We start from the raw sequence: 18,572 nt of genomic DNA on the forward strand, positions 1-18,572 counted from the left end.
GGAAAAGGTGGTAAATATTTTGTTGTATCTGAACTTTAACTTTCTTTTGCTTTAAAACGGATTCATTCTTGGGTTCCATCTTCCTTTTCCCTAAGTATATTCATATGTAACATACAGGAAGATTTACTGTCTACTGAAGGTCTCTCATGTTACATTTCCCCAAAAAATCTCACATCTTTTCCACTTATATATGATTCATATACAGCATAAAATTGCATTTTCCGTGGATGGTTTTAACTTTGGGAACCATAACCTTGTGCCCTGTGCATTTCAGGCCTCTTCAAATCTTCTGTCCTTCATAGATGACAAACTGTGATTTTTATCATAGCAAAATAGTTTAACAACATGTGCATTAATTCATGGTCCTAGGGTTATTACATTAGTGGCAACATTATTTTTTACAACATTCATCATCCACTGTTAGAAGCAACAAATTTTTACTTCATTGTAAAATTGGTTCTTTTTCTTATATTATGTTTTGCTTTTTCCATCTGTTGGTTTCCATGAAGTTGCAACATAGCTTTGGCACGAGCTAGGTAATTGCCATCACAATGTATACATCTTTCTTCATATTTTTGTCAAACATCTGGAATCATTCTGCATTTCTCAGTAGCGCAAATATTGCCCAAATCTCACTCCTTAGAAGAGTGGAGAAACTTGACACTTGATGATGCTTTGACTAGCGCGTAAGGGTCTGCATCTTCACAACCAAGTATCTTCATTTCCCAACATAATTTCTATTTACTCTGATTCAATTCAATGTCAAAACAATTTCAAAGAATACTTCTCAATTATAACTCAAGATATTCTAAAGAGTACTGGGAATAACAAAACAATACACTGTAAATATATATAATTCCAAATATTTCAGAAAGTATTTTCTGGACTAAAAAAAAAAACCCAACCCAACCAAATCCAAAAAACAAACAAAAAACTAACTTGAGACTTTGTGACAATTTTTTTTTCATTCAAGGCTGAAAACTTGCTTTTTGATGAGAAGTTACAAGTTAATTGTTTTTGCTTTTTCCTTATCATTGTTTAGCTATTGAACCTTATTCAGTAAGTAGTTTGTCAACATTTGAGTCTGTTCTTTAATAGCATACTTTCTTCGAAGTGAGAAGAAAAAACAATTAACCATTAGCTCCTCCTAATAGCTGTGACAATATTCAAAATTGGCAAATATGACTGTTCTACTACTTTATTGTGATTTATAAAATTTGCTTTGTTGATTCACAAAATCATGTAAAATATTAAAATTAGTAACACTAAAAAAAAACTTCTGCACACCTGTAGCACAGGAAACATGTAAATCCCAAATTTTCCTTAATACAATAGCAAATCATCATCTGACAAGTCTCTTGTAATTTCTGGATTTAGTTTTCAGATACAGAAATATCCCAGACAGTATCTTAAGCCAAAAGAAAAATAAAGGATTTTTATACCAAAAGCACAAGTTTATTGTGTGCTTTTCAGGTTATAACATATTCTAAACTCACAACTACCCCTAATTCAAAATAAGAGCTCATTTATCTTTTAACCGTTTCAAACATTCTATAAACACTTTCTCTGCAGCTGCCTGCTGCATGTCCTTACAATTCTCCACTTTCAGAGCAGCTGTCAAAAATATTGTAGACACCGATCATGCATACTGCAAGATTTTCTAGAAGTCCATTTGCTTTTCCATCTTCTCAAAACCTCAAGAACTTTGCAGCAACTCCAAATAAAAGCCAAGTCGTTCTTTCACTCAGATGTCTGTGACACAAAGCAAGTTGGTTCTTCAGGGATAAAAGGTAGGTCCAGCAGTGTCCAGACTTGTCTGGAATCAAATACTTCTTAGCTTACTTCACAGTACAAGCACAAATTTCTAAATACCCATGCCTACCACACCTTTCCTGACTAGCCTGCAACAGCACTCATATACCTTTTGTAATCATGTTTTCCAGGGCTTTGGAAAAGCAAGTCTCCTCCACCAAGTGTTTGATTGGAGTGGGGTCAAAGAGTAAGGACAGATGTCTCACTTGAAACCTTTACACAGCTTGGAGAATGCATCTGTTTTGTCTTGTGTATTGGCAACATTTCTTAGTAGACATCTTCAGACTGGAAATCACCAGTTTTGCTCTTCTGACTGGTAGCAGAGTGAGGTGATGAGCACCCAGACAATGAAACCTCTGTGTTCAGGAAGCAATCCTGTTTGTGCTGTGCCATGCCAGCTGCTGGGAACACTGCTCGCACCGCAAGGAGAGTGGCCATCTAGCTCTGACGCTCCATCACTGTTCCTCCTCTTTCCCACACCATCTTTACTGCTTTGCTGACTGAAGCCACATGGTGGTCCGTTGGAAGCAATATTCCCAAATAAATGGTCCACAAAGGAAACTGTCTTGTTTCACTATTTCTCAGGCATCAGAAAAGCTGTGCAATTTGCAAGTCCACCTGCCTGTGCAATTTCCACTCGGTTTATGCCAATGCCTTGTGAGTTGGTACTTGGCACCATACCCTTCAGTTTTCTTCAACAGAGGGTTTGTCAATCCGTTCCCTTCCCAGACTTGTTCCTACATCTGCAATTCTCAGTGGGTATTCAGAAAAATAACTCACAGATTTTTAAAAGGTCAGTGAGCCAGGAATACTTTAATTAAAGTGGAGACCTGTGTGTGTAAAATCGTTAACAAATAAAACATACTAGGCTGGAATGCCTGAACGCATGGAGTGAGGTAAGTAATATTAAACTTGTACCACTACATGTCAAGCAAACAGACAAGACTGATGTAACATTAATACATATTACCTCAGTGTGAAAGCTATGCCTCTCACTGGATTCTGACTGGCCAGCATCCCAAATAAAGAATCCCTATTGGGTTTTCCCCACTTCTATGCTGGAAGTGATAGTATAATGACCATCATGAGAGAACACATACAACTGTCCTGCCAACCAGACCAAAACATATATAGTCATTAAAATGGGAAGACCAAAGAAAGAATAAAACTCACGTAAGCAAACCATAAAGCCTTCTATGAATTGAATCTGAGATAATTTAACTCCTTTCATACTAATTTTTAGGGAGAAGTATCTCAAAAAAGCATTCTCATTTAAAAGCCAGACGAACACACTGTATGTGATATGAAAAGAAGAGTAAAACACACAGAGCATTAGCATCTGAAAGAAACATCTTACAATTATGTCAAATACTGCTTTTTATATTTTATTAACAAGCAAGCATCCCTGGAACTGGGTCTATATAAAAAATACTTCATTAACCAATCAGAATACAAGGGAGTTATATAAATTTATTTTATGCAACACTGATTAGTTTTGAAAATTCCCATTTTCAATGTTTTAATTTCATCTTATTTAAAAAAAAAAAATCACTAAAAGGACACAACCCACAAAAATACAATCTGTATCTGCTCTATATTTACAGATAACTGGTCACTATTAAGGCACAGATTTAAAACTAACATTTTTATGTAGCAAGTCAAATATTTGTGCATAATGCAACACTAACAATACGGTACACTGTACTGTCATATTCCCTTTGTGGAATCAAAATAAGTGAGAAAGTTTTTTCTTCCAGTGTGTTCTTTTTTGTGTGAAGCCCTATTGCAAAAGAATGTTGTTAATGGGAAATTCTTCTTTGGTGTAGATGATATAAGCACTGCTCAGCAAAAGACCACATCAACTTAATACTGTAATAAAATCCATTTCTGAGTATAGTACTGTCTAGATACATAGTATGTACTTATGAAAGACTAAAAATCTAAGAGTGTAAAGTTTTTTTGATGCTTTTACATTTAGGCAAAATAAGCAAGAAGGGGTTGCAAAAAATCCTGTACAAAGTGTTCCTGAATACTTCTTTCATTAAAATATTTTATAAAATTAACATGACCGAATACAATTTGATTTGCAAACACTGGTCTTGCAAATGCAAACATTTAAATGACAGCTTATCTATAAGCACGTAAGTAGCCCATGTGAATGGAACTATCTACATGCTCAGAAGTAAGCACAAGCAAGTGTAAATAGTTTTAGAATCAGAAGTTGTGGCTTCCACGAGGATTTCCACAAAGTTGCTCTTGCCCGTGTAAGACACATACACACAAATATCTCATAGATACGTGGATATTGACTTTTGGCATTTGAGCACAGTAACTTTGAAGTGAACAACTGTGTGCGCTCAAGATGCAGTTTTATTCATTCAGATCTGTAATACAATTTTAAAACCAGAGGAAGCTAACTGCTACTTGATGTACAGGGGAAGTCACCCAGCTATACACCATTAAGTAGATATGGCTCAAATGAGTACTGAGCAGTTATTTTTTGCTAGCTGCAACAAGACTTTATATTATTGCTTGATCATCTATGCCCTCAAGTAATAGTTTCTTTAAATTCCCTTTGTGTGTGCAAGTTTCTTTATACGTCATTTTGTATTCTCACCTTGAGAGAATTATTCATGGAAAGTGTCAAAACTATTTCTCACCCATTTTTGCACAAAAACCAACTACTGTAAATGGTATTCTAATGCCTTCTGTTAAGAGCACTTGACAGTGGTTTATGTCCATCTCAAAAGGCTTGTACACTGAACATAAATAATACATTACAGTAGAGGTACTTCACAATATTTCTTATGGGAATGCTTTTCAAGAAATTAACGCTTGGAAACTTCATATTGCATTGCAGAAAGAGGCACTTCATGAATTCCTTCATTACATCAGAACCCTTCATAAACCCATAACAAGGCATCTGTAAAGACAGAGGAATAATATTGCCAAATTATTTGGACTTTCACAGTATAAGAATGCAATAGTTAGCTCTAGCCACTTATAATATGGACTCTTTCTGTTGAACATAACTTGTTTCAGAAATAGTTCATCTCTAGAATTTTAAACACTTCCGCAGCTGACAATTACAAATCTAGATTGAACAAAACAGATGCTATTACACCTATTTTATGTAGGTCGCTTAATTGCTGCATGCATAGTCACGTAAGTAATATGCGTCATTTATTAAATGGCAACAGTGCTGTCTTGTCAAATTAGATTAGTTGTCTGTTTAATCAAACTGACAGCCCAAAGCTCTAGTTCGATGAATGCCTTTCATTCTCTACCATAAATCTGCAGTAGATCAGTTTAATCTGTTACATATTGTAGGTGTATAGAATCTAAAAATAAAAGTCTGATATAAATAAGTGTCCTTTAGTGGCAGGGTACTAAAAATAGCCCTTTGCTTTGAGACAACCATTAAAAACAGTTTTAGCGTAACAGGCAGCAGTTCAATATGATGACTGCAAAGGGTTAATATTGCAAGGTCCATTTTGGTCTTTCATTGCATCTGTTACAATGAGTGAGTATTATTGGAAGCAGCATTAGACCGCTTCATAAGAGCGTAATAGGACTGGTCCACTTGATTTTGGAACAATGTCTTCGGATAACTACCGGGGAGACAGAGAGAGGGAAAAATCTGCGTAAGAACCAGTTTCTAGTACCATTATAGTGCGATGTGACTTAATGCAGGAACACCTGAAAAAAATTTGATTAGTGCCAATATAAAAATTGGTATGGAAATGAAAGAGAAATAAATTTCCACAGGACAAGAAATCAGAACATGTAAAGTGCAGAAAGACCTCAATAATTATTTTAAGCAGTACCAGAAAAATCCATCTTGATAAAACCAAAATCTATGCTCTCTGGCATCCCAGCTCTTCATTCTTCCTTCATTCAACAAAGTAAAAATTCAGTGCATACATTATAGTTATAGGTAATAAAATACTAAACAAAGAACCCTATATTATTATTATTGCAAATTCTGTCCAATCTACACAAGTAAAACGTAACCCACATTTGGTGTTTTGAAAGACGACAGACAAAATGTGTTTTCTCTGGTTTTTTTTGGCACGGTATTGTGCAGAGAAAATGCTTTGGTCCTCGACACCCAAACTCCCAAAGTGCTGAGGGTGGTGTGCAGTGAAAGCTGTCCACAGGATTGCCATGTCCATCTTTACAGCTGACTTTTTGAGCCACAACTGACTGCTACCAGCGACCGCTGACACTAGCAATGTCCGAATGATACTGACGCGGAAGTCTTCCACTAGCTCCACCTTCCAGGAAAGAGGCACGTATGTTTGATGGGTCAAAGAGCTTTCTTCGGTTTTTGTTCAGTTCTATAAAGGTCACACACACACAAAAATCTCTCATCAGAAATGAATTTTAATATTTTGATCTAAATCAAAAGCAAAACTTTTATTTAGACAAAAAAAAATTTTAGATGGAACAGTACAAACTGAATGTCTTTGAGGTACTTGTTCAACAGGATAGTAAGAATGCCAGGTTAAGACTCATGGAGGCTGCTTGGGATGCAGGCATCTATTTGGTGCAATTCTTATTTGGCATCGATACAATGTGGAGTAGATAATATTTTTCAACATTGATTTAGATCAAATTGACATAGCTGAAACACTTTAAAAAGGTTCTAATACTCAAAGGCTGTAATCTTCCTGAAGGCACGCACACACACACAGAATGTACAGCTGCAGTACAACCATGTAATGTAAACTGAGATGACAGAAAAGCTTATTAGCACCTTGATCATTTCTCAACAAACAATTCTTTATTTTTAACAAAAAAATGAAGCAGTATTTTAATAAAGACTTTTAGAAAAAACAGATGCCAGCCTCTCATTCAAACATGCACCCTAAGCTTGCATTAGCTACTGCTCATCCAAAATGTTTTTCCTTTCCCCACTTTTCTATTCCTGTAAACAAACTCCATGATAGATACAAATCACTGAAAGATTACATAGATTTTCATGACTGCTATTAAACTAAGTTCATTGCATTTTTCCCTCTTTACGCCACCATTTAAAATTCATTCAAATGATTCACTAATGGCATCAGTAGAAGAGATGCAATTGGGAGAAAAATGATCTAGTGTTACAATGAAGCATCTGAAGAAAACTCTTCCTCTGATACAGATTCATTGCCTAGACAATGATGACAGAGCACTCCTATGTAATATGAAATCTCATGCTATTTATTACAATTATAAAAAAAAATCTAGTTAGGCATTATATACTACAACGTATTGTAAGAAATTATATTTGGCCTTCATCTTTTCCACAGGTAGGGTACACGACAACCTTTTAATTAAAGCAGGTTGGAAAAATTCCAAGTAAGAGTTACATGTTTCTTTTCAAACCTACATATTTTGGAGGAACAACTGCCCTTGGGGGGGTGGGGGGAGGGGGGAACCACAACAAAAAACCAACAACAAAACACAAACAAAACAAAAAACCAAACCAAAACCAAAGCCCCCCCAAAGCCAGGCAGTTTTTCCCTGTAGGGCGATTGCTCTGCTAATCAATAAGTGGAAGACAGGTCACCACAAGCTTGAAAATGCCAGTTCCGACCAGTATGTAGTGCCATTTAGACTCTGCAGAGCCTGTAATCCAAGAGCTTCCTACAAAACCCCACAGTTTTGGGGCATAAAACAAAGTTCACAGTCAGCTGCGAAACAAACTTTCTACCAAGCTCCAACTTTACAAGGGTGCACAGGACTATGCAACTGAAATCTTATTTGGCAACCTGAAAGCTATAAAGCCTGGCTTTAAGTGCCTTCTGATGAGAGGCAAGCCAATACGACCTCTGTGGATTAGATTCTTACTTTTCAGTCTTTCCAAGATCCTTTGTCAACTATAAACACACAACTCAAGTGAGAAGAATACAAACAACACTTAAAATCAACATGTGATAATCTGTGTTATTTACCTGAGATTGCAAGCAGCATTTTTCTTCTGGCACCAAAAGTGGTAATTCCTAACTCTTTCAAATCTTGATCAGTAAGAGTAAGGAACGTCTGCAGATCAATCTAGAGTAAAAAGAAATAGGAAGATTATGCAAAACAAGTCTCTCCCCAAAAGTATTAAGCCATAAATGTCATTCAGAATAGCTTCACAATTTTTTTTTCCTACTGCATTTTACAGTTACCTATTCTTTGCAAGTAAACAGCAGTCATTGCTTTCTAATGGTTTCTTCACAGTTGCTCAATTTGCTACTGTGCATTTCTGAAATATAAACTAAAAACCGAGCAGTTTTAGAAAAGCACAGAAGATCAATTAATCTTATTTATTTGTGACTCTTGAGATTTTGAGTATTTACCACAATTGCTACAATGTACTTGGGAACAGCCAGGTATGTCTGTAGATATGGTAAGTGCTTCAGACTATAGTAGGTTAGCAGAGGATGATTGCTCAACTACTGGTGACACATTTGAGTTAAAGCACTGAGTATTTCATAGCACTCCAAAAGGTGTGCAACTTTGTGGGTTTTTTGCTCCCAATACAATTCACAGAAACATAGTGGAAAATTGTTTGGTTCTCACTTTGGCCAAACTGCTTGGTTTATCTCACACCTAATCAGCAACACCAAGGTAAGAAAAACCAAAACAAAACCCCACCTGTCAAACAAAACACATCTTTAGTGTTAGAAACCAACACAGCCATCTCTCCTTTTTAGGAAAGTGGCTAAGATAATAGGAAAACATTAAGGACTGCATAATATGGGTATTATGGAACATGCAGGGGAGTAGAGGAGATAAACCTGAGGAACTGTACACAGAATTAATCGAGGCACAGCTGAATTTGTTCATTCAGACTGAGGATTGACCTCGCCACTTTCAGACTCGTTGCAGGCAAACCCATGCTGGTGTCTATCCCACATCTGCCAGTGCTTTGCAATCCAAGAGTTCATTAGCAACTAGTTCCTAAGCACGTTTGTGCAGTACTGCACAGGTATAAAATTCCCCAACAACACTTAAGCAGCATAATTAGCAAGAGACAAGAAATGCTGGCAGGAAACACTCCAGATCCAGCTGCCCCCGGGCTGGGACAGCAGCAATGACTGTGGACTCAGGATGATTCTGTGATCACACATACATGGGTGACTTAGCACACAGGAGAAGGCACAAACTTGCCTCATGTCTACCCTTGGAATAGCACAGCAGACACTTGAACGTGCCCCTGGTGTGTGCAGTTTTCCTCTCGTAGATGCACATCTGAAGCTAAGTATTGGCACACCAGAGCAACTCCTGCAACACGAATGGAAGGTCCTCTTGGAGTTTGTTCTTCATGAACACACAGACGGCTCTCAATGATATGGCAATCTGTGCAAAAACCCACTCTGTCTGGTCTATTAGAAGAAAACGCGCAGGTGCAAATCTCAAACCAGCAACTGGTGCAGACCTCACTGCTGATAAAGATGCAAAGCAGACATATGGGTCCAGACCACAGGAAGATGCCAAATCCAACTGTGGCCCTTCCCCTGTACTACATGAGGTACTGACACAATGCACACGGACAACTGTTTTGCTCCCTAGTACACCCAATTCCAGCAGCGTGACATACAACTTCCCACATACAACTACAGTGCTTTCAGGACAAGCTGAGGGGCTCTGTGTCTACGCCTGCAAGTCTTGCAGCTGGGCTCACTGTACTTTTGTGACACAGTTAAATCTGTCACCAGAATTACTATCTGCAGATAAACAAGTTGACTCTACCTATACAGTATTCTACAGATATGAAATACTATCACCTGGACTAAACTGAGATTAGCTGGTGCGGAGGTGGAAAGCTCACACAGCTGACTAACCATATGCCCCTGCTGGGAATGGATCAAAGGAAGTCAGCTGGCACACAGGGGAAGAGGCAAGGGATGAATACATGTGACCCCAGCTTCGGCAGAGACAAGACGTTACTACTGAATGCAGACTGGATTTACACAACCTATACATGAAGCTGACCAGAAGTTATCAAATTCTAGTCAGCATCCCAGTTTACAAGTAGGAGCCAAGGTTTAAACTTCCTTGAATGAAAAAAAAAACAAAACCAACCAACCCACCTAGTTTAATTCTTTGTTAAGTAAAAATCAAAGGTGCAAGACAAAATAGTACTCATGTCCAGGCTGGCTATCTGGAATTTGAAAGGCATACGATACAGCTTTGAAAGAACAGCTCATGAAAATCCCGTCACAAAATGAGACTTCTTAGTGGCTTTGGTCAAGAGACCGAACAACTATTGCTGGAAAACCTTCTAAAAAGAAAGGTGTCTTTCAAAGGAGCACTAACCTCTTGCTGTTGGAATACATCTGTGTATTTGCCCAAACCAAGTTTGCTGAACAGCTCAGGCAGATCAGATCCCTTAAACAAACTGTTCAGGTTACAGCCATTGCTTCCTGTCAGCGAAGAAATGCAGTCCATGTAATTACTGCTACTGAGATAGTGTTCAGCTGAAAAGGGAAGAAGTACACTTTTTGTCACGTCACAGAAGTGCACAATTTTCTGTCATATCAACATTGTATTCAATTAGATCCTTAAATTAACAACATATTTAAATCTTTATTATTCGGAAAAAACAAAGCCTCTCAGTGGTCTGAGAGAATGAACAGCATTAAGCAGGTTTCTTGTTAGTTAAGTTCCAGAGTTTGTTTTCTGTAGAAGGATATTTGGGTAAGTCTTAAGCAATAAAATTACATTATGTCAACTGGCACATGGATACAAGTCAGGAACTCATACAGGGGAAAGAGCTGCAAGATCCCATTTGCTTTTCCTCCTCCTAAGCTCTCTCTCTTCTCCAGTGAATATTTTGGAAAACACCATTGCACACAAATACAACCAGCCCTTTTTGGTCTGGATGGGGAGAAAATCATGCTGGAGTAATTCCTGGTAAAGGAACTACATCGTAGCCACATGGTTTGGCTATAATTTTAGTACAATACACACAAAAAATAAATGCAATAGTTTTATAAAAGACTAAAATTGGAAATACACTGCCTATACAATTTTAAATTACATTCCCAAAAGGTGTATCTTTAAAAAAAGTTTCCAGGGTGAGATTCTTAAAAAAACCAAGAAAATTGATTTAGCAGTGCAATCCCTTTCCTTTGTGTGTCCATACCAATAGTACATAATCGTATCGTACGTAATTAGTTTTCCTCATGCTGCGTAAAAAAGGAGAGCTCCCAGGGAGTCCATCAGGCAGTTGTGTAAATGGGGCAGCTCTGAGTGCTCCCTCCCTTATCACAGACACAGGAAAGAATAACAGTGAATGCATAAGAGGTTTGCAGGAGGTAAAGGATACTTTCCCAGGTGAGTAAAATCAAAATTGCCCCGGAGACTTCTGCTATGGCCTCCACTATAGAATGCCAATAGGATGTGAAAACCACCATTTCTCACAACTGGCTATGCTACATTTCTTATTTTCTGGGCACAAAGTAGTTAGAAGCATTTGGGATTGGATTTACAGAGTTTGGAGAATTTTTATCAACCTCAGCTCCATTTTGGAAAAGAGTTTTAAAATACAGTAAACTGTTGAATGTTGAAAATGTGAACATTAAGTTTGATAAATGAAGAAATAACTAAGTTGATTTTATAGACCTTAAAATGTGATGCCTCAATTTCTTCACTATCAGAGTAAGACAATACTAAAAATACTCAAACAGAAATCTGTGATCCTACACTCAGGGCAGATGATGCAAGGTCATGTATTGAAAACTGAATACTAAGAAATACTTCTTATTGGTGCAGTCAGGAAGCACTATCTTAAAAACAAAGAAGAAATTCAGCACTACTATGCAATTGTGTCAATGAAGACTTACATTTTAGTACTCTGGCACCTATACATTAAGGTAAATACATTTGTCCAGACAACTCATAGCTATTCCTTTCGTCCCTCCTCCACACATTTCATTCTCTGGGAAAGCTATAGCTGCTATAGAACAGTTTCCCCCATCGCCAATGTATTCACGTTTCTAATTTTCTTCTAATGCATATGTAAATACATTTAAATCCTTATTTATTTTGATTAATCTAGAGCATCCATTTTTGTCCAATTAACTTGGAAACATCAATGACTTAATTTCAAAGATAAACTTTTCATCTCTTTTGTTCTGTGAGTGTTTAGAATATGGTAAGCAGACATTCACAGCTGAACTAACATGCTTTTTTCAAATCATGAATAACTACAAGCATACCAACTATGAATATTTTCTCTAATTGAAGCCATCGTTTCTTAGGATGTCCAACTTTTACTATCTGTGCACTTTGCAGCTAATGGGGATTTAGGTTTTATTCATCTTCATAAGAAAAACACAACAAAAACACCCCCAAAACCAGCCATAGTAGTTATTTCTCCATAATGCAGTTAGTTAGTATGGACCAGTATTCTCTATCTCCGTTTTTCACTCTTTCAGAAAGGCATATATTAAGTTATTTAAAAAATTAAATTAAGTTCCAAAGAGTTCAACTGAAGTAAAATTTTAATTTGTAAGTTTCAAATATTGTTTAAAAAGTAATTACAAAATTTACAGCCTGTATCCACAGAAACCAGTGTTTAAAATCATGTGCGAGGCCATGACAAATACATGGATAATCTTCTTTTATCACCATAAAAAGAATCATGCTTTAAAATTCAGTATCAGCATAGATTATGACTTCTTCACCAGTGAGCAAATAGTGCAATAAAGACCTGGCTGCTGTTGCATCGATAACAGAGCAGAATGATGGTAGTCCAGAAATAAGTTTTTACATAGGTCTGTTTTCAGTATACGTTGAAAAATGCCTTCCAAGACAGAAAACAGCTTTCAGCAAGAATGTCTTGCATTCAAAAAATTTACTTAAAAGTTTTCCTTTTGGATCATTATTTGTATATCATGTGTCACAATCTTGCATATGCTTTCATTTTCCAATTTGTAAAAAAGTTTATTTTACAGGTGTCAGTAATTTAAATCCCTAATGATGTCAGGGAACATTTATATTAAAATAAATATTCATTTACATCAATATGATTTTTTTTTTCTCTTAAAGCAGATATTAAGGAATTATTAACCTGACTTATTTTGTTTCCGTTTGGGGCTGCCAATTGAGGAGACAAATTCATTATGAGCTGTGGGTCCAAGCCCATTACGGTCTCTCCAGTTATCACATTCACTGCCACTTCCCAGGTGCTCCCGACTGTTGGACCGTGAGAGAGACATCGATGAACCCTGCACAGAAAGAAAATTTGGGCAGGAAACAGAAGTTTCATTGTGATTCAGATGTTTTCTCTGAAGCAGCTCAGTTAAAAACAACAGCATTTAAAGCTTGCAAACATTCTTTTGGCAGTTGATAATAGTCAAATAATTGCAAACTGGACACAAAAACAGCAGGTGTGCCTAAAACATGCAGTTTCCAGATTTTAAGCAGAAGTTATTTAAAGACCTTGCTTCAAAATAAACTGCTCGGTATTTCCACGTTTGTTTCCAAAATGTTCCATGGTATCAAATTCTCACACAAATTCTAGACAAAGCAGTCTATCAACTATATTCCTTCATGTAAAAGGCAACATAACAGAACCTCTATCTGAAGATAAGTGGATCAAGTACACAATATTTGACAATAATATTGCACACAATACAAGAACAACAATTCTGCAATGGTTTGTGAATTTGCAGATTTTTTTTTTTAATAGATTTTCGTTATTCCTGTAAAGCACTTATTATCAACTGTCATTGCTGTGGGTCAGAATGTTCCAAAATAGGCAACAGTATTCCCTAAAAACAGCAGTTAACTATGGAATTGGGTGGGGATGTACTCAACAAAAGATGGACATTACTGATACCACACACTTGAACTAAAAATTGTGCAATCAAATGAACAATTTAATACTATAAAGTTGCATCAAATTCCAATTGAAAAAGCATAACTTAGGAAGCAGCAGTCTTTTCTACTATTCAGGAAAACTGACACCATTAAAGAAAAAAGGTAAAAGCTCCTTGTCATTAGCAAAACTGGGAAAGTGCGAGCTATGGTTAGTATGACTCAACAAATGAAGAAAGGCAGGAATTGACTTTAGTCCTACAGAAGAGCAAGAAGAGACATGGCCTCTACATTATGTTAGATCATAGTGAAGGCTAAGAGTTGTGAAGTAAAGAAGACGTCATCCAATGTTTCTGGAAAACTGAATGCACAGGAAAAAATCATAGTGAAGATGAAATACGTTTGGTGAGCTTATTTGACAAATTAACTTCCCGGACATTAGACTATAATACCAATAATAAGTCTGTTCAAAGACTTCAGAACATGACTCTCAAATGTGTACGTGCATGGAGGAAGTGTGGCAGTACCGCCTCTAATACAAATGATGTTGAAGACTGCTAAACAGAAGAAGGACACAAGGAATCTTGTCCTAGCAACCTAAGGTCCTAACAACCTTATCTAGTCGGAGATGTCCCTGCTCACTGCAGGGGGTTTGGATGACCTCTAAAGGTCTCTTCCAGCCCAAATGATTCTATGATTCTATGATTCTAATCCAAGATTTTTTCGCTTCCCCAGATGTTTCCACAATTGCTCATATCAAACAATAGAAACCGGGGTCCTAACATGCTATCATTTCACTGGAGAGAGCTAAGCCTGCAGTTTGCACGCGGGCAGACTCCAAGTGACAATACAGTGTGCTCGGTTAGAACAACATGCCTGCTTAGAGACTTTTAGCAGTGTATCATGGTTGAGGGGAAAAAAACCCCATTGCAGCTCAATCAGTATAGAAAAGTATGTAAAAAAAAAAATTCACAGATTTTGGTTGTAGCTTTCTCTCCCTCTAGTTACTACTGCAAGCTCATTACATGTATCCAAACCTATTACATGTAGTTGAATGACACAAAAAGCACATCAAGTGGGGAACACCAAAGCACATTTTTACCATGGCTGAATATTTCTTTTGCATTAAAAGATAGGTATATCCTAGAGAAAAGTTGTGTGAAGCCCCAGTCCCGAAGAAACATACCATTTATATTTTATGTAAGTACAACAAAAATAAAGAACAAGGTGTCTCTATGGAAGCTGGGAAAGATTACAGCAAGGAAACACACTAAAAAGCAATTCAGAATGCCTTTGAAAAGAAAAGAACATAAATTCCCTGCAAGATTCCAGCAGGTCTCTTCAGAGTTCCACCATAGGATCTTGTGGTTGCCTTCTCTCTGGGAAATTTCTGGGCCCAGTGAATAGTGCAAATAGAGAAAGCTCTTCCAGTTCTACACCTTTATCAACAGAAGATAAGATGAGCTGTAGCCATTTCTTGTTCTAACATTCTGCTCCACCATTCACATGGTACGGTTTATCTGTTATGTATGCATTGTTTTAATTAGGTTACAAAATTTCTACTGCCTGTCTACTACTATTGAGATATTTGGTCCCATAAGTTGTTCTAAGTTTCTTTAAACAACTATATTTTCAGGGACAGACTTCTACAAACCCAGAGTAAGATTTATAAAGCAGATATAATTTTGTGTGTTGGGCTGAATTATTCCATATGCCTTAATATTTACGTAAGAAACATTTGTCACCATAAAAAAAAATTTAGAACCTAAGAGGAAAGCTGAAAATCTTACCTGCAAGACTTTTTCACAAAAGTTACAGACATTTCTTAAGTGAAACAACTGTATCACACACTAGAAATAAACTTCCATTACAGTATAGTTTTTTATACCTCGTATGTAGTTGTCATAGATGGCTTGTACGACACATGATTAGCCCTTCTTAGTTCCTTGATAGTTTCTGCAGGCATAGATTTAGAGAATCCCAAACCACTCCATGTATTTGTTGGAGTTCTCACTTCCGTTACAACTGGCTTCTTTAACATAGCTGGAAAAAAAAATTAGAGATAAATTAGTAAGTCTCAGTCTTAGTACTGAGATGATAATCCTGAAGTCATATGTGGTAACAGACTTGAACCCGCCAAATGGTAACTTCTAAACACCTCCACTTGCTACACAGCTTGAATCCTACCCTTCCTTAAGGCAATTTACTCTGTCAGAAGATAGTCAAACTCCATAGGGCTGCAAGGAAACCAAAAGAACCGTATCTGTTTCAAAAAGAAGGGTTTCTGCCTTTTCTTTCAGTGTGAGGGTATATGGTTTATTTTTAAACAGTGTCAAGGGTATGATTAAGTCCCTTATCAATTTTGTAACTTAACTTATCCCTGAAATAAGGAGCAACTTTCCCAATATGACAAACATCTTAAAGTTTAATTTGTATCCAAATAAAAATCAAGTATTACAGCTATGAGGTCTCTGAAAATAACATGGATCATTTGTACATGGATATACTCACACAGAGAGCATCCCATCTGCAAGTCATTTATACTTTATTTTATACTATTTTGGCATCAAGGCATTCTTGGTACATGAAAACTAATATACAAATGTTTCAGTATCAGCTTTAGATTTGATTAGAAGTCAAATTACAAAACTGAAACTTCAGAATATTCCTTCAGCTGTGTACTAACAAACTTTTCTGAAGTCAATGTTTATCCACATACCTTTGGTTGCTAGTAGCTTCTTTTGTTCATAGTCAAATGCCTAAAAATTAAACATGCAGAAGATAGCTTAATTGCCATTCTAACCAAACGTCATTCCAGTACTCAGCTCTTTGTAAAAACAAAGGTTTTGAAAGTGGCCAGTGAACACATCTAGGAGAACCCTGAAGTACTGCACAATAATTTGACAGTAGTCCACTTAGACCCTTAGTTACTTTAAACATTCACTCAAACACAGATAACAAAGATTTTAAATAATTATCTGATATCCATTTGAGTGAGGCTGCAGCAGTATTTACAAACTGTTTAGGCACAACTTTTCTTTAATTTTTTTAATAAGACATTTTTGAAGCATAGTTTCTCTTCCTTAATCATCTGTTCTTAGCATTTAAGACATTCCTCAATAGTACAAAAAAGACATATATTATCTTAGACAGCAAACCTAGGCACCACAGTTACTTTTAGTAAGTTTAGTTCTTCTCCATGCACTCATCTTTTGAAAGAAAAAGAACTGAAGTTTTGAGAGAATTAAAAAAAACCCTTGCATTTGCAGTACCTATGATAATGGAAGACTTGAAGTTTAAATACCCCTGGTAAAATAAGTTGTACTCTTTGAATTATGGATTAGCAAGTCTAAACATACACAAAACTACAAAAATGCAGGATTTAGCCTGAAGCGTTAAATTTATTACTTGAAATAACTAGAGGAATAACTAAGGAAAAAGGGCCGCAAAACACTAACCTTAAACTTGTTCCACTACTCCTTGCAGTTGAGTTACACCCACACAGATAGATCTATACTGAAAACTTCTTAGTTACTAGCGCTCGACAAACAGTCAAAGGGGTATCTCTCTTTGGGGAGATTTGCAATAACATGGAAGCGGTAGTTAACCAAGTAGGAACAGTACAAGGAAAAAAGTATATGTACAGATTCATATTTGTAAACCAGTGTAAAACCAGTGTAGTTACTCCAGTAAATCCCCCTGTATATGAACCTGAAGCTATTAAATAAAATGTTGTGTTGACACTGCTTATGAGAAGTTGTAAAATGTCTTTTGTAGATATAATTCTCTCCTCTCAAAGCAATAATGTAAGTTTTGGGATTTTTTTTGGTGTGTGGGGTTTTTTTTCTCCTCTCTCTTTTACACACACAAATGATGCTTATGTACACTAAGATAGTCATCCAATTTATTCTACACTTAAATTTTTCTTATTCGACAGAAACATAAGGCCTTTTTTGTCTTCAAGATTTTAGTTGAGAACACACTCCTCAGTTGAAAGTGTTAATGACTTTGCTGGGAAATGCTGTTACTGGAACAGTATAGGCATGTCAGTCTACTAGTCAACAGTCACCTCTGCATTCTGTGGTAATTTCACTTTGCAATTACCAAGGTTTGTGCTCGATGTGGATTTATTCAGTGAAACATACCTGCATATTTACATATGACGGCTGTGGAGCTAGACGTGCTCTTTCAGAGTTCTGCTGGGCAGCCGCTGCTCGCTCTGCTGCCCGTTCACTTCCAGGAGCCTTTTTATCAGCCATGGGACTTTCAGAAGTGCTTAACTCTGCATCTGAGAGCAGCCTCTCTGTGGTACTGCGGGAACAAAGTCAGTATTAACTCCAGTCTTCTTTCACAAGCAGTGAATATTTGACGCAATTTTGATGATTGAGCTTTACCCTGAGAAGTTTGGCAGCAAAATTCAAGAAGTGCCAGTACACAAACATCTCAGTGATTTTAGCAGTATTTCCCAAGTCTCAGGTTTCCATTACCTGTTTCTCTGTCAGTGAAACAAAGCATGGATTGCTGCTTCCTATATTACCAAGTATGAAGCATGGTTTATAGGTTCAGATTTGAGTTGCCTGGTATCAGGAATTATCACATGCAATCCCTACATGGTGTGACTTCACACCATTTAGCCTTGCTCAGGCCAGCAGTTCTAACAGATTGATAGCAGTAGGATAGAGATGCATAACGGGGACTAAATAAGATAAAATAGAATCACAGAATTGTTTAGGTTGGAAAGGACCTTTAAGATCATTGAGTCCAACGGTAAACCTAGCACAGCCAAGTCCACCACTAAGCCATGTTCATAAGCATCCCACTACATGCCTTTTAAATGCCTCCAGGGACGGTGACTCCACCATTTCCCTGGGCAGCCTGTGCCAATGCTTGACAACACTTTCGGCGAAGAAATTGTCTTAATACAGGTCCTACTTCCTTTTAAAGCTCCAATAATTGCA

The 18,572-nt window shown here is 36.9% G+C and overlaps 1 protein-coding gene across 1 annotated transcript in view; it reads right to left on the reverse strand.

The window, feature by feature from the left end:
- Positions 1-6,021: 6,021 nt before the first annotated feature.
- BICC1 (BicC family RNA binding protein 1) overlaps positions 6,022-18,572 on the reverse strand; it is a 73,611-nt gene continuing 61,060 nt past the window's right edge. Inside the window, exons 14-20 of the mRNA XM_009703925.1 lie at positions 17,760-17,925; positions 16,334-16,373; positions 15,503-15,657; positions 12,866-13,022; positions 10,108-10,268; positions 7,755-7,854; positions 6,022-6,152 (exon numbers count right to left, since the gene is read on the reverse strand). Of these exons, the coding sequence (XP_009702227.1) occupies positions 6,022-6,152; positions 7,755-7,854; positions 10,108-10,268; positions 12,866-13,022; positions 15,503-15,657; positions 16,334-16,373; positions 17,760-17,925 (910 nt within the window). The remainder of the gene's footprint in view (positions 6,153-7,754; positions 7,855-10,107; positions 10,269-12,865; positions 13,023-15,502; positions 15,658-16,333; positions 16,374-17,759; positions 17,926-18,572) is intronic.

Source organism: Cariama cristata, unplaced genomic scaffold (assembly GCF_000690535.1).
Source record: "Cariama cristata isolate BGI_N322 unplaced genomic scaffold, ASM69053v1 scaffold13897, whole genome shotgun sequence".
NCBI classification, from domain to species: Eukaryota; Metazoa; Chordata; class Aves; order Cariamiformes; family Cariamidae; genus Cariama; species Cariama cristata.